This window comes from Gadus macrocephalus, chromosome 16 (genome assembly GCF_031168955.1).
Source record: "Gadus macrocephalus chromosome 16, ASM3116895v1".
Lineage (NCBI taxonomy): Eukaryota > Metazoa > Chordata > Actinopteri > Gadiformes > Gadidae > Gadus > Gadus macrocephalus.
The window spans coordinates 24,225,444-24,249,271 of NC_082397.1; the positions used below are offsets into that span (position 1 = coordinate 24,225,444).

General features: G+C 47.7%; 1 protein-coding gene across 7 annotated transcripts in view; it reads left to right on the top strand.

The window, feature by feature from the left end:
- clcn2b (chloride channel, voltage-sensitive 2b) overlaps nucleotides 1-23,828 on the top strand; it is a 119,111-nt gene that overhangs the window by 60,075 nt on the left and 35,208 nt on the right. For all 7 annotated transcript variants that reach the window (XM_060075545.1, XM_060075546.1, XM_060075548.1 and 4 more), the window contains 9 exons: nucleotides 904-982; nucleotides 1,844-1,969; nucleotides 2,174-2,258; nucleotides 3,975-4,076; nucleotides 4,365-4,449; nucleotides 5,273-5,428; nucleotides 17,606-17,675; nucleotides 17,798-17,908; nucleotides 18,969-19,182. In XM_060075545.1, the coding sequence (XP_059931528.1) occupies nucleotides 904-982; nucleotides 1,844-1,969; nucleotides 2,174-2,258; nucleotides 3,975-4,076; nucleotides 4,365-4,449; nucleotides 5,273-5,428; nucleotides 17,606-17,675; nucleotides 17,798-17,908; nucleotides 18,969-19,182 (1,028 nt within the window). The remainder of the gene's footprint in view (nucleotides 1-903; nucleotides 983-1,843; nucleotides 1,970-2,173; nucleotides 2,259-3,974; nucleotides 4,077-4,364; nucleotides 4,450-5,272; nucleotides 5,429-17,605; nucleotides 17,676-17,797; nucleotides 17,909-18,968; nucleotides 19,183-23,828) is intronic.

Sequence of the window (23,828 nt, forward strand, 5' to 3'; positions counted from 1 at the left end):
CTCCTCTATCCTGCCTCATTATCTCTCTCAGCCTCCCTCCTCTATCCTTCCTCTAAACTCTCTCAGCCTTCCTCCTCCATCCTGCCTCTAAACTTTCTAAGCCTCCCTCCTCCTCCTCTCCACTCTCTCCGTCAGCCTCCCTCCTCCCCGTCCCTCCCCTATCTCCCTCTGCCACCCTATCTCTGCAGGTGCTTGTCGGGTGCATTTGAGAGCGGATGATAAAGTGGCCTGATGCGCGGGCGTACATACTTGTAGAGTACTTGTACAGAGAGTGTGTGCATGTGTGTAGGAGGTCTGATGTGTATGCAGTGTCCCAGCTGTGTGGTCCTCTCCACTCAGCAGGCTAATATGTGTGGGTTGCCTGTGGGCTCCGGGCCAGACCCTGTCCAACTACACACACACACACACACACACACACACACACACACACACACCACACACACACACACACACACACACACACACACACACACACACACACACACACACACACACACACACACACACACACAATGTGTCATGCTGATTCTGCAGTGCTAATGTGAAGAAGGCTACTGATCAATCACGTACTAGTGTCAAATGTAGTTTTATTTTGGAATATTTGTTGACTTTAATAAATGTATAAACAGTACAGTTGTTTTCTTAATGGTATTGCCTCAATGCTGCTTAAAGGAGCCCAGTCTTTTAGGGACGAAGGTAAGATCTGCCCCCCTGTCTCCCAGCATGCTCTCGGTTTCTGCTGTCTAGCCTTGGACTTGGAAAAAATGCCTTTTATGTTGCTGTCTATTTGAATCTCCAATCATCAAGCCTGTGTGTGTGTGTGTGTGTGTGTGTGTGTGTGTGTGTGTGTGTGTGTGTGTGTGTGTGTGTGTGTGTGTGTGTGTGTGTGTGTGTGTGTTCCAGAATGAGTCGAGAAACATCGAGATGCTGGCGGCGGCCTGTGCGGTTGGGGTGGGCTGCTGCTTTGCTGCCCCTATAGGAGGTGAGGGTCTCTGAGGTCTCCTGTCCCCTCCTCTGCTATCCTCCCCTCCCCTCCTATCCTCCTCTCCCCTCCTGTCCCTCCTCTCCCCTCCTGTCCCTCCTCTCCCCTCCTGTCCCCTCCTCTCCCCTCCTCTCCCCTCCTGTCCCTCCTCTCCCCTCCTGTCCCTCCTCTCCCCTTCTGTCCCCTCCCCCCTCCTCTCCTGTCCCCTCCTCTCCCCTTCTGTCCCCTCCCCTCCTCTCCTGTCCCCTCCTCTCCTCTCCTCTCCTGTCCCCTCCTCTCCCCTCCTGTCCCTCCTCTCCCCTCCTCTCCCCTCCTCTCCTCTCCTCTCCCCTCCTGTCCCCTCCTGTCCCTCCTCTCCCCTCCTCTCCCCTCCTCTCCCCTCCTCTCCTCTCCTCTCCCCTCCTCTCCCCTCCTGTCCCTCCTCTCCCCTCCTGTCCCCTCCTCTCCCCTCCTGTCCCCTCCTCTCCCCTCCTCTCCCCTCCTGTCCCTCCTCTCCCCTCCTGTCCCCTCCTCTCCTCTCCTGTCCCCTCCTGTCACTCCTCTCCCCTCCGGTCCCCTCCGGTCCCCTCCTCTCCCCTCCTCTCCTCTCCTGTCCCCTCCTCTCCCCTCATGTCCCCTCCTCTCCCCTCCTGTCCCTCCTCTCCCCTCCTGTCCCCTCCTGTCCCTCCTCTCCCCTCCTCTCCTCTCCTGTCCCCTCCTGTCCCCTCCTGTCCCCTCCCCTCATGTGATGTTTACACAGCATTGCTGTGTTTCATGGTGACAGATGGATCAGCCCTCACATCGGTGTGTGGTCATCGTGTCGGGGGTGACAGATGGATCAGCCCTCTAACCGTGTGTATCCCTGTGTCCCTGGCCCTGCAGGGGTGCTGTTCAGTATTGAGGTCACCTCCACCTTCTTTGCGGTGAGGAACTATTGGAGAGGCTTCTTCGCAGCCACCTTCAGCGCCTTCATCTTCCGGGTGCTGGCCGTGTGGAACAGAGACGAAGGTGATTCCCACCACTGGAGGGCCTACTGCTAAGAGCCCCTCCTCACCGCAGCCTCTCAGTGGGGCATTGCAACCCAGGATTGAACCTTTGATCCTGGCTGAACCTGATTTGGCCACAGTTGGAAAAAGGACCAGGCACCGACGTTGACACCCTGGTCGCTCTGACAATGCTGTCCACTCACTCCGTTTCCTTCTTTCTTTCCAGAGACAATTACAGCCCTTTTCAAAACCCGCTTCCGTCTAGACTTCCCCTTCGACCTCCAGGAGCTGCCTGCCTTCGCTGTCATCGGGTGAGTAGCTGGTGTGCTCTCAGTGAGATATGAGTTGCTCTTACTTGCCGATTAGCATGGGGTATTTGAATACATGCCCTCAGGGCCCGTCGTTTCAGCAACAGGTGTCAGGAAACACAGTTAGTCGAGGTGTAAGGCGGATGAGCCTGAGAAGGGCTCACCCCTGCTTGGGTGAGTCAACCCAACATGGATCATTTAGTGACGGCTAGGAGCCCCCCAGAGGGCCTTCTCTTCTCCCACCCCAGCCCTTCGGCTAGTTCCATGGCTTCACTGGGAATAGAAGAAGAGTGTTTCCTCTCTCACTATGTGTCTCTCTCTCCCGCTCCCCCTTTCTTCTCCTCCTTTGATATTTCTGTCATCTTCCCAGTGGGCTGTTGTCAGATATTCGGAGTAGTCTGTGGATACCTAATGTCATTGGATGGGTCTTCTTAGAGAGAGAGAGAGAGAGAGAGAGAGAGAGAGAGAGAGAGAGAGAGAGAGAGAGAGAGAGAGAGAGAGAGAGAGAGAGAGAGAGAGAGAGAGAGAGAGAGAGAGATTCAGCAAGCGCACACGTTTAGGAATTTAAGTTCCTCCAGTAGCCTATTATACACCTTCAGGCGTTGGGAATTACCCTCACTGTGGGAGGCAAACACACTCTCACACATATATGCTAGAACACCAAACTCTGATCACTCAATGTGTATTCTTATTCAGAGGTATTAGACAGTGAATAATGCAGTTGGATACTGTTTTGAGCTGGTCCCCCCTTTTTTCTTTTATCTGCCTTACACCTAATTCCCTTTTTTCATATACCTCTCTCTCCCTCTCCCTCTCTCTAAATAGCTGCTTATATAAACCCCATGGTTTTCCTCTGTGAGTCTCCGGCCTCCCCTGCCTCTCTCATGAGTTCTCTCCCCATCATTCCCCTCTCTCTCCAGTCATGGTGTCTGTAGTCTGAAGCCTGTCCTGATTCCTAGTCTTATCATGCTGTCTCTTTCTCTACCTCTAATTCTCTAACCCATCCTCCTCGTCCGTATGACCCTTCTGCCTCCGCCCCGTCTCCCTTCCTGGTGTAAACCGTGTTTCTGTGCTCTAATTGTCCCGCTCTAAACCCCTTCTCCGGACTTGCTGAAGTGTTTGCAGACATATTAATGGCTGCTTTTAATCGTAAGTAAGCAGCGTCAAAGCAGATTTCCAATGATACTGCTTTGCAAAACAAATGTGTAAACACACTTCCTCTGTTGTTTCTTCTCTCTCTGTCTCTCTCTCTGTCTGTCTGTCTGTCTGTCTGTCTGTCTGTCTGTCTGTCTGTCTGTCTGTCTGTCTGTCTGTCGTCTGTCTGTCTGTCTGTCTGTCAAATTCCAAAAAGCTTGGCATGAGATACAAAAATGTACATTGCCAAAGCAGTTTAATGGTTAAGATGTCAAAATATAAAACGTTCTATACAAATATATATATCTACATATCAGATATTACACTATTAAATACTCATACATATATACATAATATAGAAAAAGTAAAATGTGGGATACTAAGAAAAGTGTAGTATCTCCTATAAACAGATAAATTAAAGATGCACTGTACATACACAGTATTTACAATATGGAGGACATGTGCAATAGTGCAATTATTGTGAAAAGTGAGTCCAGTGGGACTCATTCTCTCTCTCACTCGCTCTCTCGCTCTCTATTTGGACTAACCCCTTCCCCTCCTCTGTATGGGTGTGTTTGTGTGCAGCATTGCCAGTGGTTTTGGCGGGGCTCTCTTTGTCTACCTGAACCGACTCATCGTGCAGTTCATCAGAAAGCAGAAGGCTATCAACAAGTTCCTCATGAAGAAGTACGTATGACGCTGTCCGCCACAATTCCGTTTTTTCTAGTTTTGGTTTTTGTTATTTCTATTGCATCCTTTCACTCATCAAAATGAAGAGTTTGATGATAAAATCTGAAAACATAGACGGAACATACCTGCGACCGACAAAAAGTGAACACCCTCCTCGACTCTGTCCTTTAAAAGCAGCCATAAGAAACAAATAGAAGAGGTTATATCGCTAATCTAATGAACGTGAATCCCTGAGCGGGGTCTGTGCAATTTCTGACCCCTGACCCCTGACCTGTCCCTTCCCAGGCGCCTGCTCTACCCCGCCCTCGTCACTCTGCTGGTGTCCACCTTAACCTTCCCCCCGGGCTTCGGACAGTTCATGGCCGGCAAGGTATGTTTGTTCACACAAACACACTCGCACACAGGTACACACACATCTTTACCTTTGTCGTAGTTTTATGGTCATGCCAACAAGTGAATTGAATAGAAATGTGTTTATTATGCAGACCTGCTACCAAAACTTTTCATATATGTATACCATGTTACCCTGCACCGCTGCTCTCACATAACATAGACGTGGACACCATGCACCACTTCTCTAACATAACATAGACGTGTTCACACCGCACCACTTCTCTAACATAACATAGACGTGTTCACACCGCACCACTGCTCTAACATAACAGACGTGTTCACACCGCACCACTGCTGCTCTAACAAAGATGTGTTCACACTGAACCTCTGCTCTAACATTGCATAGATTTGGTCAGATAACAGTTATCAATTTAATTAGAGAGGGCCACGCACATACACCCGTGCCCGCACACACACACAACAGAGCGAAAGCGTTGATTTTGTTCCCATAAGGATGTTCAATTCCAGCATCTTACAGCTGTGAGTGATGTGCTCTTAACTCTTTGCACTAGCATGTTAGAGCTGTTAGTGATGTGCTCTTAACTCTCTGCTCTAACATGTATCCTCTAACATGTTACAGCTGTGAGTGATGTGCTCTTAACTCTCTGCTCTAACATGTATCCTCTAACATGTTACAGCTGTGAGTGATGTGCTCTAACTCTCTGCTCTAACATGTTACAGATGTTAGTGATGTGTTCTTAACTCTCTGCTCTAACATGTTAACTTTAACATTTTACAGCTGTGAGTGATGTTTCACTGTTGATATTGTCCTGAATGAGGTCACTTCCTGTGTTGTGCAGCTGACCCAGAAGGAGGCGCTGGTGACCCTGCTGGACAACAGGACGTGGGCCAAGCAAGGCATCGCGGAGGACTTTGACTACCTGGGCCACCTGCAGGCCTGGCAGCACCCGCAGGTCAACGTGTTCGTCACACTGGTCCTCTTCATCGTCATGAAGGTACCGCTGCCTTTACTTGATTCGTTCAGTTCCTGTTCTCCCTTTTCTTTCTCTGAACAGTGGAGGTGTTTGTTGATCTTACCAAAAAACAAAAAAGAATCTAAATTTTATTGATATTGCGTATGCTTCCTAGACCCATCTGTTATGAACATCGTCTAGTGGCATATAAAAAGCTCTTCCTTTGTTTGGTCGTGTTCTTGTTCAATTGAAATAATCCCACTTGTTGTCAGGGCGATAAAGAACAGAAGTAAAAATTGGCAGCTGTTCATCTGCCTCCGTTTTAACGGTGTCACTAAATGTGTCACGCTCACATTTTGCAGCCCAATGTGTCTCTTCTTCACTTCAACCACGAAACGGAATACCGAGCAGCAGCAGCAGAAGCGATCAAAGTGATGAAACAGAGACTTGGTCTATAACATTATACTTTTAGGTTTACCGTTCACATGTTCACTCTTTAAGCTGTCTTCCGTTCAACACCCTGGCAAGTACATTTACATTAAGGGCATTTTGCTGACGCTTTTGTCCGAAGCGACGTGCAACCATACTCACACACATTCACACACCGACGGCGGAGTCAACAACGCAAGGCATGGTTTAATGTGTTACTGTTGGGGTGCGGTAGTTTGATATTTTACCGTTGGGCTGTGGTGGTTTAATGTGTTTCCGTTGGGGTGTGGTCTGTGCTCCCCAGTTAGCGTCAATAGAGAAAGGGCAGAAGTGGGCCCACTCTAGAGTGAAAACAGATTTTAATGGTGACGCAGACTGGCTCTAGGTGGAGGAATAATCCAGACACAGGCTTCACACTGACCTTTCTCTCTTTCTGATGGGAGGTGAGAATGCATCAAGCCCCTCCCACTCCCGATTGCAATTGAACTGCCTCCACCGACATTTAGGCTCATCCTGTTAAACAGAAATAAATCTGTGTGTGTGTGTGTGTGTGTGTGTGTGTGTGTGTGTGTGTGTGTGTGTGTGTGTGTGTGTGTGTGTGTGTGTGTGTGTGTGTGTGTGTGTGTGTGTGTGTGTGTGCGTGTGTGCATGTAACAGGACGGGGTGTATGTGTGTGCGTGTGTGTGATTTTGTGTGTGTTTGTGTGTGTTAGTGTGTCACTGCGTGTGTGTGCGTGTGTTAACTGGGAAGGGTCCCTCAAACATTGAAGTTATCCAGACACTGTAGTGGTTAGGGATTGTATTGATCTCTATTTCAGCAATGGAAGACTATATGAGAATATGTGATTCTGCCAGCGTCCAATGTGAATCTCTCTTTCAATCTTTTTGTCTACATTACATAGTGGTGCAGAATATCTATCATCTATTACGGTCTCGATCTCCGCAGCTGACCTCTTCTGAGAACACTTTGGGATTCACCTGGGCTTGCGAGTCCATTTGCTGCGCGTGTGTGTGTGTGTGTGTGTGTGTGTGTGTGTGTGTGTGTGTGTGTGTGTGTGTGTGTGTGTGTGTGTGTGTGTGTGTGTGTGTGTGTGTGTGTGTGTGTGTGTGTATGTGTGTGTGTGCAAAGTCTCTTCTGGTGAAAATTGGACACCGAGGGTGACGTGTGTGCGACTTTAGGTGTTCATGCACACACTTACACCTGCTTGACAGTTAAAATGGTGGCCGAGAGCAGCTAAGGTCAGAACGGTACACACACACACACCCACGACACACACATAAACACACGCACGCACGCACGCACTCACGGACGCACGCACACAAAATCTCACACACACACGCACTTACAGAACCACCAGATTCAACGTCACAAAGCAACAATGACGTAGAACGTCATCAGATCAGGGAGAGCGAATAACAGCTCCACACATACACATACGCACACACGCACACACACACACACACACACACACACACACACACACACACACACACACACACACACACACACACACACACACACATACCTGTTGGTGTGTATGAGTGTTTGCCCTTCCTTTTCTGCACCAAGAGCGAATCATCACTATGCCTTTGTGTGTGTTTGGGCAAAACGCCCTCTGCTAGGTGTGTTTGTGTGTGTGTGTGTGTGTGTCTGTGTGGCTTGTATGTGTACGTGTGCGTGTGTGTGCGTGTGTGTGTATGGCATAGAGCTGGCAGGACTTCAATTGGAAGGGGAATAGGTTTGGGGCCCCTAGGTTCCCAGAGGCCCTGGGCGAAAATCTGTCCTCTGAAACACACACACGCACACGCACGCACACACGCACACACAGTTTGTGGATGACGTGTGAATGAAGTGCAGATGTCCGGACGCTGCGTGGCAAGTACTCAGCCATGTGGCGTCCTTGCTCTGTCCATCGCTGGCCCATGCTTTGCTCTGTTGGTACCTTTTGTTGTTCTATCCAACCAATCTTGCGTGCATTTAGACATTATGTTTGTGTGCTTGTCACAAATGGTGTATCAATCTATCTATATCAATAGTTACAGTTATAAATATCTCTCTCTGTCTCTCTGTTTCTCCCTCTCCCTGCCTCTCTCTTTCTCTCCCTCTCCCGTCCCTCCCTCAGTGTCTCTGTATGTGGGTAAGGCCGTATGTCAGATGTTGAAATACAGTGAGGGAGAGTGCAGACGGATATAGCCATGGCAGTTCCATCACGTGACACAGTCCTGCATGCCCATTGGACCACAGCTATTTCAAAGTCGACCCTCAAAACGTACAGCAAGGCCTCTGAACTTTAATGTAACCATCTTGTCACCTCGGCTTACATCCATTATAATGTGACGGCTCGTCCAATGGAGAATAAATGTGTTCGGTCAAACAAATTATGCAAATCCATGTTGAGAGGTCATTTTCCTGTGTCTCGCCCCCCTCCCAAAGCCTGCATGCTGAATCTTCCTGATTCAGCATGTCTGACCGTAGTGGTTGTTTTCTGTCCCTCTCAAACTCTCCTGTAGAGGGGCCGGCTCTAAACTGCCCTGATGAAAGTGTTTATTGAAAGACGTATTTCGCATGCTCGATGTGTATGAAAAAATACGTATGAAATGGAGTCCATGCCTTCACAGCGATGATTATCGTACCAAACCAACCCAACCCCTCTCGTACAAAACGAACTGAATTCCTCTCAAAAGGGGTTTGTTATGATACAGACTGCAGTGAAGCCATCCTTCCTGTGTTGTTTTGCAACGTCCTCAGTTTCACCCCCCGTTTGTTGCCTCCTGCCCTCCAGCCTTCCCGACTTCCCTCTGCTTGTTCCACTTGAGATGGGAGGGGAATGTGAGGTTTAGTGGACGTGTTCCTGTTACAGTACCGCAGAGCCCAGAAAGGGAACCAGGGCAGGGAGAGAGACGTCCGCATGATGCTGACACTCTGGGGAGCGTGTCCCTGCCCCTGGCCTCTTTAGCTTGATAAGCCTCAGCATCAACTAGGAGCTGGGCTCGCTCCCTCTCTCCCTCGCTCCCTCCCTCTCTCCCTCTCTCTCTAGCTTGCTCGCTCCCTCTCTCCCTCTGTCCCTCGCTCCCTCTCTCCATCGCTCCCTCTCTCTGCGTTCCCTTGTTCTCTCTCTCTCTCTCTCTCTCTCTCTCTCTCTCTCTCTCTCTCTCTCTCTCTCTCTCTCTCTCTCTCGCCCTCGCCCTCGCCCTCAGTAACCTCTAGGGTGGAGGAGCTATATGAAGGAGAGGGACAGCAGTAACCTGTGGGCTGGAGGAGCTCTATGAAGGAGAGGGACAGCAGTAACCTGTGGGGAGTAGACCTCAATTTTAAGGATGGACTCCAGGTCACAGCGACAGGGCTGATGAGTGGTTTGCTGGTTACGAGAAGGTTGCTAGTTCGATCCCCGGCTCCTCCTAGCTTAGTGTCAAGGTGTCCCTGAGCAAGACACCACACTCTAATGGCGTGTTTCCACCGAACAATTAGGTCCGCTACGATTAGGTGCGGTAGGTGTAGTACAGTTTAGTACGGTTAGGTGCGGCACAGTTACGGCTCGCGTTTCCAGCACTTACAGTACCCTTATGGTAGGGCGGCGTTTAAGCTGGATGGCGAAAGCCGCGGCAGTGGAACCTCATAGCAGCCCGACGCAGTGCAGCCTGCTAATTAATCCAATGAAAAAGAACGCCACAAAATAAAAGAGCAACAATGTAGGACGTCCAAGAAGTACGTCAAACTGAGCGACATTCTCTTCAATAAACTAAGCTTTCGCCGTTGTCCAGAAATACCTTGCGGGTACTGTGTTTGTTTGTTATCATCCCCCTGTCGCACTAAAGTGACTATTCTGTCGACCAATCAACGGATGGCATGTGCAGCTCGAACTTGTTGGCACCCTTTCAGGCGTGAAAGTACCCTAACGGACGAGTACTGCGAGACGAGTACGGCTCAATACGGCTCGGTCCGGGTCACGCCCTATTTTGGCAGTGGAAACGTGATCCGTGCCGCACCTTTGCGAACTGAACCGACCCTCCGGTGGAAACGCACCAAAAGTCATATCCCGGCCCTTGCAAGCCCATCCCCCTAAACCCCCCGTCGATTCTACTGATGTCTAAACGACATTGATGTCCGCGTATAAAGCATCAAGTGTGAATCACCCTCAGGTTTGAATCTCCTTATATACAAATGCGGCAAAACTGCAGAGGACATGTGTGAAAACGTCTTATAATTTGAATATTATTATGCACGCTTCATAACGTAATAGGGAAACAAAAACGTTAAATGTTGTAACATTATAGGCAAAATGTTATTATATTATGCGCTGGGGTTTCCACATTATAGCTGTGGGTTTAACTACAACTAGAGGTTGCGCTCGGAAACTCTAGTATGGATAAAGGGGCAGAAATACATTTTCCCATGTGACCGTTACATACATTGTGATGGTCCTCACTGTATCCCTTCACTGTGACGGTCCTCACTGTATCCCTATCCCTATCCCTTCACTGTGATAGTCCTCTGTATCCCTTCATTGTGATGTTCCTCACTGTATCCCTTCACTGTGATGGTCCTCACTGTATCCCTTCATTGTGACTGTCCTCACTGTATCTCTTCATAGTGACGGTCCTTACTGTATCCCTTCATTGTGACTGTCCTCGCTGTATCACTATCCCTTCATTGTGACGGTCCTCACTGTATCTCTTCACTGTGATGGTCTTCACAGTATCCCTATCCCTTCATTGTGATGGTCCTCACTGTATCACTATCCCTTCATTGTGATTGTATTCCCTGTATTCCTGTCCCTCCCATGGATTATTCTGATCATAGAGACTAGTGATGGGTCGTTCGCGACCGAATCAGTTCGAATGAACGAATCTTTAACAAGACTGGACCAAACTGATTCTTCGCTGTCATTCGTCTCGTTCATTCTCAGACTCGACTCTTCCCTGACCAACTAGTCGCTGACTCGCTGACTCACTGACTCACTGTTCGTTCACTGACTGTGAGTGGTGAAGAGGGAAGAGGCTTAGTGAGCGAGTGTACGATAATATGATTCAATATCAGTGAAATGGTAAATGCATGCCGTCTATGTACTTTCTGTGTCATGCCAGATTAATCAAATATTTGAATGTCTCGTCAATCCGTCTCGTTCTTTCATGGTTCGTTCTCCACCCGGGACCCCCACCATCATTGCTAAATCAAGTCCATAATCTTGCTAATATGTTAAACATCCATTAATCAGCTACGCCCCTCCCCCATCTCGCTGTGTTTGGTTAAAGTTGTAATGTTGTGTTGATTGATGACCGACTTCCAAGATCGTTTAAGAATGAGAACGAGGGAGGAGCTGAGTCTGACTGACTCAGCTGAGAACCGTGCATTCCATGATTCGATTCACCGCTACCGGAAACACGACTGAATGAACGATTCTTCTTTGCGAACTGACCGACGCGAACTGAATCAAGGAAAAGAATCATTAAATCCATCACTAGTAGAGACTCTTCATGGGATCTCTGGACACGGTTCATCCTGAACAGAATTTATGCGCTAATCTGTTCCTCATGGCACCTTTCACCACTGTGATGCAGAGGCCTGCCCTCATCGTTATTAAGACTCTCTCTCGCTGGTCTTTTGCTGTACACACACCCACACAGAGGAGTGCAGGTCCACGGACATCTGAAGGTCTCTGCAGAGTCCACGAACATGTGAAGGTCTCTGCAGAGTCCACAGACATGTGAAGCTCTCTCCAGAGTCCACAGACTTAAGCCTGTGTTATGAGTTGGCGCAGGCTTAGATCTGCTAAGCCTGCGGAATGCTTATTAGAGGTTGAGCATCACCATATCTCCTTAGTTCTGTGTGTGTGTGTGTGTGTGTGTGTGTGTGTGTGTGTGTGTGTGTGTGTGTGTGTGTGTGTGTGTGTGTGTGTGTGTGTGTGTGTGTGTGTGTGTGTGTGTGTATGTTGTGTTTCTGGAACCTAGCCCTGTTAAGATCTTTCGTTGCGTCGTTGTGTAATAATAATAATAATAAATGAAATTTATATAGGGCTTAATATGGTACTCTAAGACGCTTATGTGTATGTGTGTGCACCTGTTCCACTGGCTTTCTTAAGTTATTTGTATCTATTGACTTGTTTACCTGTGTGTGTCTGTTTGTGTGGAAGTTGTCTCCTCTGTGTGTGAGTGATGTGTCTGCGTGTGTCCGGGGGCCTGCTGTGCGTGCGTCAGGGTATGAGGCGAATTCAGTGCAGTCTTACAGGGGAAGATCCATTACGTGAGCGAGGCAGCTGGCCTTAATTACAGCTAACTATAGACTACAGAGGAAGCAGAGGAGAGCTGGAGAAAGAGACAGAGATTGAAAGAGGCATAGAGAGATGGAGGGATGCAATTTAAACCAATCAAACTATTTGGGGCTCTGGGATTATCTCCACATTATATAGATGAGGACTGCTGCTGGCGTCTGTGCAGACACACTGCACTGAGGCTCGGTTTGGTCCATCACAAAAGTCTGAAAATGTTTACGTGTGTTTTATTTGGGGGGGTTGACAAATTGCATCAGCTTTCAAACATTAACATAGTTGAAATGTATCAATCACATGGTACTGTATAGATCATAAAAAAGAATCAGGGACCGGACAAAAGGAAATAGATATAATGAATTAGAAACTGGGAGTAAGTATTGAAATGACCAAATAACAACTATTTGCTAACATAGTCAGCATCTCCAGGGCCGTAGCCTCGTCCCTGACAAGGCCCTCTGATGGGGAAGTAGACCCAAAGGGACATCCTCACCCTAACCTGAGGGACCTATAGATAAGTGCACATGGGTCACCCCCAGGAACTCTGATTGGCCCAGTGGTCCGAGAGGAAATCCTGCAGACCAGGGGTAAGGACAGCGTGTGTCCTGGATCCACGCATTGATGGGCCAGCATCCTGCTCTTTATGCTCTATTGTCTTTATCCATCTTCCTAGTCTCGCTTCTTGGCTCTCTCCCTCTCTCTCTCTCTCTCTCTCTCTCTCTCTCTCTCACTCACTCACTCACTCACTCACTCACTCACTCACTCACTCACTCACTCACTCACTCACTCACTCACTCACTCACTCACTCACTCACTCACTCACTCACGTTCTGCCTTTCTCACTCACTCTCGTTCTGCCTGTCACTCACTCACTCTCGTTCTGCCTCTCTCACTCTCACTCACTCTCGTTCTGCCTCTCTCTAATTTTTTTCCCTTTCTCTCTCAGGTCCTAATTTTCACTGGTGCTTCACTTTTATTTGTGTAATTTTCACAAGCACTGTTTGGAGTTTGGGGTTAAGAGAGATATCTTTGAATGAATGAACAGAGTTTAGAGAGATACGTATCTATGAATGAAAGAACAGAGTTTAGAGAGATCTCTGTTTACATTTAATTCTAAACCATGCTTCCATTGCTATGTATGCAGATGACTCAGAACCTTCTAGAAAAGGTTCTAAATGAAGAGCTAGTGCTGATTAGGAAATGGGTTAACATAAATAAATTGGTACTTAACATAGAAAAAACTAAATGCATAGTATTATGCTCTAAACGGGGAGGGAGACTAAAGCTGAAACTGCATTTAAAACTAGATGATAAAGAAATCGAACAGGTCACAGAAGTTAAGCTACTTAGTGTGCTGATTGACAGCCACATGTCCTTGACAAGTCAGAAGAAAGTTGAAGAAAATGAGTAGAGGGATGGCTGCAATTAGATATTGTAGGACTTATTTACCAGGATGCTTAATTAAACAATTAATGCAAGCTTTAGTCCTATCTCATTACTGCACAGTCACATGTTCGAACACAAAATTATCTTTATAAGCTAGAGGTAGCTCAAAACCAAAAACTGCTCGTATAGTGCTCAACTGCTCATACAGAACTAGAGTATGTGAGAAGCTTAATACGTTGAATTGGTTACCAGTTAAACATAGGTTACACTACCCTCTTGTCAGCTTTGTAAGAAATATAATAAAAGCAAAGAGTCCTGTTAGCTTATTTAATAGCTTTATATTTTGTCATAATAAACACAAATCCTCTACATGTCAGTCATCGATAGAGATTTATAGAACAGGGGCCGAACAGAGAACACTGCACTACAGAGCAATGGTAGCATGGAATTCTTTACCACGTTTTGATTAATGAAACAAGTAAGATAGCCTTTAAAATCAATTTGAAATTGTAGTTGTTTACACAAGGTGTTACATGTTTTGTTTTTTCTCTATTTTAAAAGATGCTATTTTCCTTTTCTTTTGGACCTCATAAGTACATAAGGGTTCTCATGGGTTGATTAGAATAACCAACTTAAATCAAGTAAGGATTTTAATTTCCGCTTTTTATTGAATGTTTTTGTTTGTGTTGTATGCTGTGTGAATGCATGCTTGTGTGTCAAAAAAAGGATATGTAATTTGAAATTTTTAAACCTCAGGAAGAACAGAAATCATCTGTGTACGAGTGAGCTGATTGTGGATATGCAAACAATTTACAGAGATCTCTAAGAATAGATCAATCGAGTTTTGAGAGATATCTTTGAATGAATGAACAGGGTTTAGTGAGGTCTCTGTCAATGAATGAACAGAGTTTAGAGATAGCTCTGTGAATGGATTAACAGGCCTAGTGAAGGGGCTGTTGGGTGGATGTTGGGGTGGAGGAGTGTGGGTGAGCAGCTGGTAAGTTGGTTGGCTACGGTAGTATTAACGCAGTGTCGAGCATGTGTAGCGCTGTAGTACTGTTTCTGGACTCCACAGATAGAGCCAACACTCTCGTTGAACGAGGCAGTGTCTTGAGAAACAACAATACTGCAATAATAAACAATACATTTTCCCTGCTTAATAATCCAGCTATAGAAATGATGTCATCGGGTCTTGAATGGCCTGATCTGAAACTCACATTTATATTATATTATAGGCAGGAATGATCAGTTGAATTTGTCCATGGGGTTTTGATTTCACGATTGATGAAACTGGGATGACCAGGCACAGCAGCTGTCCGGCCAGCGGTCAAGCTTCGTGTCGGCCGGTCCAGAGCCAGACGAGCACAATCAAGAGTCTCATATCAATCACACAATGGTACAGTTGGATGGGACGCTTTTAAAAGTCCACCTACTGAGAGAAAGCAGAAAAAAGATAATCGGAAAGGGGGAGCTAATACTGGGCCTTCGAAAGAACGGACTATTGAAAAGGACCCAGCAGGGTCAACCTCAGGATCCTCTGACTTGTCTCCTACAGACAGAGGGGCGTGGTCTCCTACAGACAGAGGGGCGTGGTCTCCTACAGACAGAGGGGCGTGGTCTCCTACAGACAGAGGGGCGTGGTCTCCTACAGACAGAGGGGCGTGGTCTCCTACAGACAGAGGGGCGTGGTCTCCTACAGACAGAGGGGCGTGGTCTCCTACAGACAGAGGGGCGTGTTCTCCTACAGACAGAGGGGCGTGGTCTCCTACAGACAGAGGGGCGGGGTCTCCTACAGACAGAGGGGCGTGGTCTCCTACAGACAGAGGGGCGTGGTCTCCTACAGACAGAGGGGCGTGGTCTCCTACAGACAGAGGGGCGTGGTCTCCTACAGACAGAGGGGCGTGGTCTCCTACAGACAGAGGGGCGGGGTCTCCTACAGACAGATGGGCGTGGTCTCCTACAGACAGAGGCATACAGGCTAAGGAAACGGGTGCAAATGCTGCGAACAAATGAGGAGAAGAATGTTCAAACAGTTAATAATATAATCGGTTGAGTGGATACACATTGATATGTTTCATTACATCTCAGAAAGAGAAAATGCACAGTAGCTAGAACACTGAACACAGTAGCTAGCACCTTGTAATAAAATATTGAAAAAAAACATTTTCAATGTTTTATTTAAGTATGGGACACCTGAAGGTTGCAGAAGGCCAAACTTATTTCTCTACAACAATGGTAAGATATTGGCCAAAATAAATCCAACAATTTTGTATTCACTTCACTTTCACCATTACTAAAGACACCCAAAGATCAGTCAAGGATCAATCAACCTTCTGGCTGTCTTTAATGTCAGTATGGAGAAAGTATGTCTTTATCTTAGCTGTCCTCACTCTCTAAGTCTACTGTGTACTGACTACAGCACTATCTAGAAAGCTTTGGCCAATCGTCTGAGAGACGTGATGGATCAGGTTTTGCACAGACTGGCTGATCAATCAAAGACAACATAGCATTAATTCAAGAGCATTTGAACATCTCTATTCCATCGTACCTCCAGAGTTGTGTTATTTCCATGGACCAAGATAAAGCATGGAGCACCAATACCTCTGTCAAGTCTTAAGAGTCTTTCTCCCTTGGTTTCATTCATGATCAGGGTGATCTATAGTGACGTTGAAAGTGTATTGGAAGTCAACGGTGGCTTAAGTGCACCTTTGACATCGGCCGGGGTATTCGAAAAGGCAGTTATGTCTTTGGTAGTCTTTACTCACTTGCAATCCAACCTTTACTGTGTAGGATTAGGAGAGAGCTGAGAAGGGGTCACGGTAGTGGATGGTGCCGCTCCATTATGTGTCTCTGCGTATGCAGAATGTTCTATCTATTAGGGAGGATAGTGAAGAAACATTGACATGCATTGTGGAGCTTTATGGGAGAATCTCCTCCTCAAAGGTAAATCAGCTGACAGCACGGCGTCAGTTGAAGAAAATGGAAAAAAGAAAGACCCAAACCACCTGAAGGGCTTATATTGGCCACATACGGTATCAAATTCCTCGTGATAGTGAGGGAGAGAAGGCCCTTTTAAGAAATGGAGATGGCTTTTACCCCCGTATTTTTTTTAGGGGGCCCACCACTATCGCAAATAATCTTGTGACACCTGTAGTCTGGCATTGACGTAGTGTTTCAGATCCCCTAGTGAGCCTTTTAGCCATGATTCAGGGCATTATTCTAGATTCATTTTAGGAAAAGTTGCACTGGATATCACAAGATGTTTTATATGCATCTGAAGTAGAGGCACAGTTTGGTCACCTTGAATGTAGGAAGGGAGCTTTTAGATTGGAGTGTTTAAGAAATCTTCTATAAGGACCCCCGGATTTACCAAGGAGGCCAGTTGTAGAGATGATTTTAGGGTAAATTGGGAATATGAATTTGGGATTTTGTACTCTTGACTCATCTTTTTACTTTATGACAAAAAGTACTGTTTCTGGACTCCACAGATAGAGCCAACACTCTCGTTGAACGAGGCAGTGTCTTGAGTGTGGAATATGATGGATAGAACAAGTTTGCACTGCAATCAATCACTTCACTTGCTTCTAAGGGAGCCTGTCCTAAGAGGAGCACGGCTGGAGACTCCCCAGCAAGTTGGGACTTTAATTATATGCAGTGTGGTGACAGTGAAAATAGACAAAGAAGAAAACAGGGAGATTGATACATTTTTTGTTTAGGCAAGCAAAACTTGCGATCTACTATAGTAGGAGGCAGAAAATACAAAGTGGTCAAGGAAGAGAATGTGTTGCAACTTTCAAGGGTTTGGTAAAAGCACAGTTTGCTAGAATTTAAGCATCATGAAAAGATGAAGGATCAGGAGGACATTTGAAAAACATTTGGGATGTTGATGGTGTTTTGTTGTCTTTCTTTGATGGCGATATATATATATATTTTTGCATGTTTTATGACAATATATACTGTATATATTGTAAAGCTTAATTGGCTTATCTAAAAAAGCGACAAATCTCTTGCAATAAATGTTGCAATAAGGTTATGTTGAAAATCAATAAATGTCTGTCTGTGTCTCTCTCTCTCTCTCTCTCTCTCTCTCTCTGTCTCTGTCTCTGTCTCTGTCTCTGTCACTCTCTGTCTCTGACCAGTTCTGGATGTCTGCCTTGGCCACCACCATCCCCGTCCCCTGTGGCGCCTTCATGCCCGTCTTTGTCATCGGTAAGACACTGTGAGGGGCTTTGTGTGTGTTAACCTGTCCCAGGGAAGTTATGTACAAGATGGGGATTCCCGGATGGTTTGCTCTCACCATCGTAATGTTCTTAACCTGACCCTGTGTCCAGGGGCGGCGTTCGGTCGTCTGGTGGGAGAGAGCATGGCGGCCTGGTTCCCCGACGGCATCCACACGGACGGAGTCATCTACCCCATCGTGCCCGGGGGCTACGCGGTCGTTGGTAAGGTCCCCCCCCTCGACCCTCACCAGGTCCCCCCACGCCATCCATGTCCTATCCAAGGAGAGGTGTTGTAATTAGATGAGTCAGCCAGCTATTCCTGCTAGCTCCAGCCTTCCCCTCTGTCTCAGACCTATTAAAGCAGCCTCTTCTCTTCAGCACCGCAGCCCAGCCAACACTGTTGCTGGCTGATGATCTGGTGACGTCCCAGACAGAGGTTCCCACACACTGTTCTGTCTGACCCCCATCCTCTCGTGAGAAGCCTCTGTTTCCATGGAGAACACGGTGGAGCCGCTCTTTGCTAATGGAAGTGCTGTCACAGTCCATGTCTCTTATGGGAGGACCTCCCTGGACCCTGCTGCTGGGGTTTCTGCTCACTGCCCGTTCTTTTGGGGGTAGGGTAGGGGCATGGACAGGCAATTTACATTTGGCAGAGACAGAAAGGCAGTGTAACAGACAGAATTAAGTACGAGAAGAAATACAATTGACCTATTTATTTTTTTCTCTCCACCTCCCTCCCTCTCCCTGTCCCTCGCTCTGTCTCTCCCTCTCTCTGTGTGTCTTTTTTCTCCATGTAAATATCCATCTATCTTGGTTTATCGCTTAATTATCTTTCCTGCTTCCACTTTGTGAACAGTTCTCAGCAGAGACTGATTGGAACGGGAGACAGGGAGCCTGTTCTTTAGACTGCTCATGACAGAAGCCTCCTTAGCGGGATGTAGGAGGTTAAACAGGGGCCTGTTCTCTAGACTGCTCATGACAGAAGCCTCCTTAGCGGGATGTAGGAGGTTAAACAGGGACCCTGTTCTTTGGACTGCTCATGAGAGAAGCCTAATTGGCGGTATTAGGCTCCTTACTACTGGGACAGAAGTCTGATATATATCCCAAGGTTTTGCTCACTTTTGTGTATATATGTATATATATCTCTATATATATATATCTATACTGTTCCAACATACCGTGTGCTGTACCGTGTTACTTTACTTTTAAGTTATCCTCACACTCTATCAGTGAGTGTGAGGAACCAGAAGCAGGCGGCTGTACTAAGCTCCTCTGTCCCCAGGTGCGGCCGCTCTGTCGGGGGCTGTCACCCACACGGTGTCCACGGCAGTCATCGTGTTCGAGCTGACGGGCCAGATCTCCCACATCCTGCCCGTGATGATTGCGGTGATCCTGGCCAACGCCGTGGCCCAGTCCCTGCAGCCCTCCCTCTACGACTCCATCATCCGTATCAAGAAGCTGCCATACCTGCCCGAGCTGGGCTGGGGACACCACGAGTAAGTACTGGGACCACCACCGTTATGTACTGGGGACACCACGAGTATGTACCAGGGGACACCAAGGCTCGGTACACCACGAGTAAGTACTGGGACCACCACCAGTATATACTGGGGACACCGCCAGTATGTGGCTGTAATAATAGTAGCTAGTAAATGCGTATATTATTAAAATCCTTCTAAAGCGACGCCCCGTAGCTGGGGGGTTGATGGGTAATGTGTATCCTCACACTGGATGCCAGCGTTCAAAGGGCTACCGGAATATTCTAATAATCTTTAAAGATCCTATATCATGCTTTTTTAGCGTTAATAATTGCATTTGAGGGTACTACTAGTCACATGCCTGTATCACACCTGCAAACTTGTCGCCGTTTTCTTGGTCAATTGGGTCATTCACGTGAATCGCGTAGAACCGGAGAGTTCTTTTGGAGGGGGGGGAAGGCTGTCCTTCATATGAAACATTATTGGATAATTCTTATAATTGACATTTCTCTGGGCCAATCGGTATCTCAGCACTTGCTTCAGAATCTTGAAGCACACAGCGCCAACTGAGCTCGCCTTTGGATGAGACGCCTGGCTTCCGCGCGAGTCTGATGGAAACTCTTAACGTCAATTTGAAGTAGGGATGTAGGCCTACGTAAACAGTATAGAAAGTACACCAGTGTGAATTTGCGCTATGGTATGGATTTTGACGTTACCGTGAGACCGTTGTGACCGGTAGGTAACGCGTTAATCCAGTAACCTAACTACTTTTTCATGTAAAAATTAAAGTTATGCGCAACTACTACAAGACAGACGCTGGTAGAGTGAAGCTGTCTCTGCATATCAGACATTGCTTCCGCAGGCATTTTGAAAGCCAGTCCTTACTCCCCCCCGCCCCCCCCCCCTCTCCGCCCCCTCTCCAATGACCTGGTCGTCTCTGTAGTCACCTGACAGCCCAGTGAGGGTAAGCGATCCTACTTCCCCCACATCATTACAGCGAGCCCCTCCTTTATTGCTTCTGGAGAACACTAACACTGTGTGTGGTGTGTTCTCCAGACACGCATGCAGACACATTCACATACACACAAGCAGATACAAACACAGTTACGCACGCACAAACACACACACATACATGCTCACACACACTCAGTTACACACGCAGAGTTACACATGAGCAGGCATACTGCTGAACTATTCTTCTTCACTCTTGGGAATGAAGACAGATGGAGCATTATTCAATTTGCCAAATCCATTATCTTTGCCATATCTTTCTATGGATATGATGCATGCCTGTGTACGCAGGTATTAGGTCTAGTGTGTGTACCTACACACACACACACGCATGCTCAGCCACACAAACACACACACAAGCAGGGGCGGTTCTAGGGGGGGCCAACAGGGGCCAGTGACCCCGTAAAACTGAGCTCATACCCCCCAGTAGCCCCCCCTCCAAACTTTTTTTTCTTTTTACCTCCGTCCGGACGGGGGTTTGATTGCTTGCGATGGTATGGCACTTTAGATTTATAATATATCATACTGACTTTATTGCTGTTGGTGATGTATGATACTAAGTGGTTTCGATGTCAGTGAAATAAATCCAAAATGTTGTCATATTGACAATTTCTTTAACCAATGTAACATTTCAAATGTATAAGATTGACAATTGCTGTAACTTATGGAAACACTTAATACTATGCTACTGAAATAAATGCTGTAACGGGAAAAAGCCGAATTATTGTTTATTTTGTCGAAGTGAATGCCGTTACTAATATTTAGGTTCAATGTGCCCCTCCAACCAAACAACTGGCCCCAGTCTGGCCCCCCCATGAAAATGTGTCTAGAATCACCCCTGCACACAAGGGTGGGGTTGTCAGCTGCCATCGAACGTGTAGTGGCCGGTGAGCCGGGACAGCGAGGGGACACGGATTAAAGGTTCAGTTAGACTGAAACCCATTTGGTTTGATCAGCCGCAAATGCTGCTCCCGGGGGAAATCAGTGCTGGCCCCCGGGCCATACGGACCGCTGGCCTCACTGACCGCTGGCCCGTCAGTCCCCCCAAAGAGGAGAGCGGGGTCTGGAGTGCGGGGGTCTGGAGCGTGGGGGTCTGGAGCGCGGGGGTCTGGAGCGCGGGGGTCTGGAGCGCGGGGGTCTGGAGCGCGGGGGTCTGGAGCGCGGGGGTCTGGTGCGTGGCCGCTACCCCCCCATGGGCCCTTCTAACGCCACGGTGGGCCATAGAGAGTGCCACTTAGCTTTACTACTACAGCCAATGAAGGAACAGCGTTGTCTTGTTTTCTCTTTCCTCCACTGATCCAGAAGGTGGTAAAGCAAAGGCCTCTGAAGGTTGACCTGTGAACCTTACTCTGTGAACCATGACCTCTGAAGGTTGACCTGTGGAGGTTGACCTGTGAAGGTTGACTGTAAACCTTGTCCTGTGAACCTTGACCTCTGAATGTTGACCGTTGAACCTTGATCTCTGACCGTTGTGTGTTCAAACAAACCGAAACCGCTGTCACCACCAGGGAAGAAGGAAGGTGAGCGGGGAGTTGATGGCTCCTGAAACACTTCGCCCCCTGTACGCTGAGAACAGCTCTCAACACTGAGGCTCTGATACAAAGCTCCTTCAACAGATGATACAGACGCACACACACACACACACACACACACACACACATAGACACACACCTGTTTCTGCCCCGGGAACAACAATTCATTTCTGCTGAGTAGCACTCTGGTCCACACACAACGTCGCCCCTCACACCCTCCACACACACGACCCTCCCCCTGCCGGATGAGTCTGCGTTGCCGCCCGTCCCTGGATCTGGACTCTGGGCAGCGATGGATGGGATGCAGCAGTGGGCGGGATTGGGGCGCTTTTGACTCCAGTCAAAGCCAAAATTGAATTGGTTTTCTTTTTCATACAAGCCCCCCTTCACACAAAGACACACACCTCGCGCCACCCCGCCCGTACTCAATCAATCATTCGATCATGCCTCCTTCTCCACCTCTGTTCCCTGTTTGTTTTTTAAACCTCGCCACCAACCTCATCTCCACAATCACACCATTCCTCCCCCCTCCCTCTTTACCTCTCCTCTAATCTCATAACCCAAAAGTTTCTCTTCTCCTAGTTTGTGGGTAAGCTTGCGAAGGGGAGGGGGGGAGGGAAATAAGGGGAGGGGAGTTAGGGGAGGGATGGAGGGAGGGAAGGCTGGGTTGTCAGTGTGTTGTGGTGTTCCGCCTGAGGTCTTCACATCTAATCTTTCAATTACAATTAGGGCATTTAGCAGACGCTTTTATCCAAAGTGACTTACATCTGTTAATACACACATTGACACACCGGCAGCAGAGTCAAACATGCAAGGCGAAAGCCAGCTCGTCAGGAGCAGTTAGGGTGAAGTGTCTTGCCCAGGGACACATCAACACTCTGGGGATCGAACTAGCAACCTTACGGTTACAAGTCAACTGCTCCACCTCCTGAGCTAAGCCAACCCTCCGGTGGCTGCTGCCTCGGCCGCTGAGCAATCGGATTAGTACCCTTGTCACGTTGGCATACGACCTGCCGGAGCTGTCCCTCGCCGCTCAGGCCGCGTAGCAGAGGAGCGCTCTCTTGCGGGCGATCAGACCCAATGATCAGAGCGGATTATGCTCAGAGACACCGATTGCTATCCGGATCTTTGCTGCTCTGCTCGCCGTGACTGTCGCTTCTTCGTTCTCCTCTTTTTGCCTTTTGCAACTCAGATTCCACATGCCTGGTTCATTCACGCGAACACATGGCCAGGTTTAGGGAGTGATACTTTAAACAGTTAAGGGGCAGTAAAACTGTATTTCAGACTAACCACACTCACAGAAACCTCAAACTAAGAAGGAACCCAGTGTTCACATGCGTGCTGAACCTTTGGTGCGATGGGTAAGGATCAGGGGTCAACCCCGCTCCGGTCGGGTGGCAGGGCGCTCCTTGTGTGTGGTGAATGATCTGATACACCTTGGGCCCTATCTTGCATCCGGCGCAATTAACTTAATCACTGATGCATGTGTCGTTGCTAGTTTGCAACTGGCGCAGAACGTTCTTTTCCCTCATGCGCCACGCCTCGGTAAATTAGGGAATGATCTTGCGCCCCAAGGGGCGGTTCAGCGAAAGGAGGAGGCGTGTTCTAGCGCAAACGTTCCCTGGTGCTATTTTGCAGTTTCAGAAACCACTTGCGCCACAAACCAGGAAATATCTGGTTTAAAGTCAGTGGCGCGTTGTTCGGATGCTATTTTAAGGGCGCATGCATAATGTTGCTTGTGCACCTCGTGCATACACTTTGCTTCTCTCATCTACCTAGCCACACATTCTTGGTAAATTGGTAATTTGGCAAAGAACAGCTGATACAGCAGTAATAAGTTTTACTTGTAAATCAATGCATCTGCAAACAGCGTACAGCAAACACATATTTTCTTGACACAGACATCGTGTACATCCCCATAACTTTCTGGATTGATGAGTATTTGATCATGAGAAAACATTGTTTTACGGCGAGTGAGTGTTAAAAAGAATGAATGAATGCGGGCGCGCGTGTGGGTATGTGTAAAATAATTAATTAATGCGGGTGCGCGTGTGTGCGTCCATCTGTTTAAACACACGCAAAATAAACACGTAACGCATAATGCAGTCCATGGCAATGTAT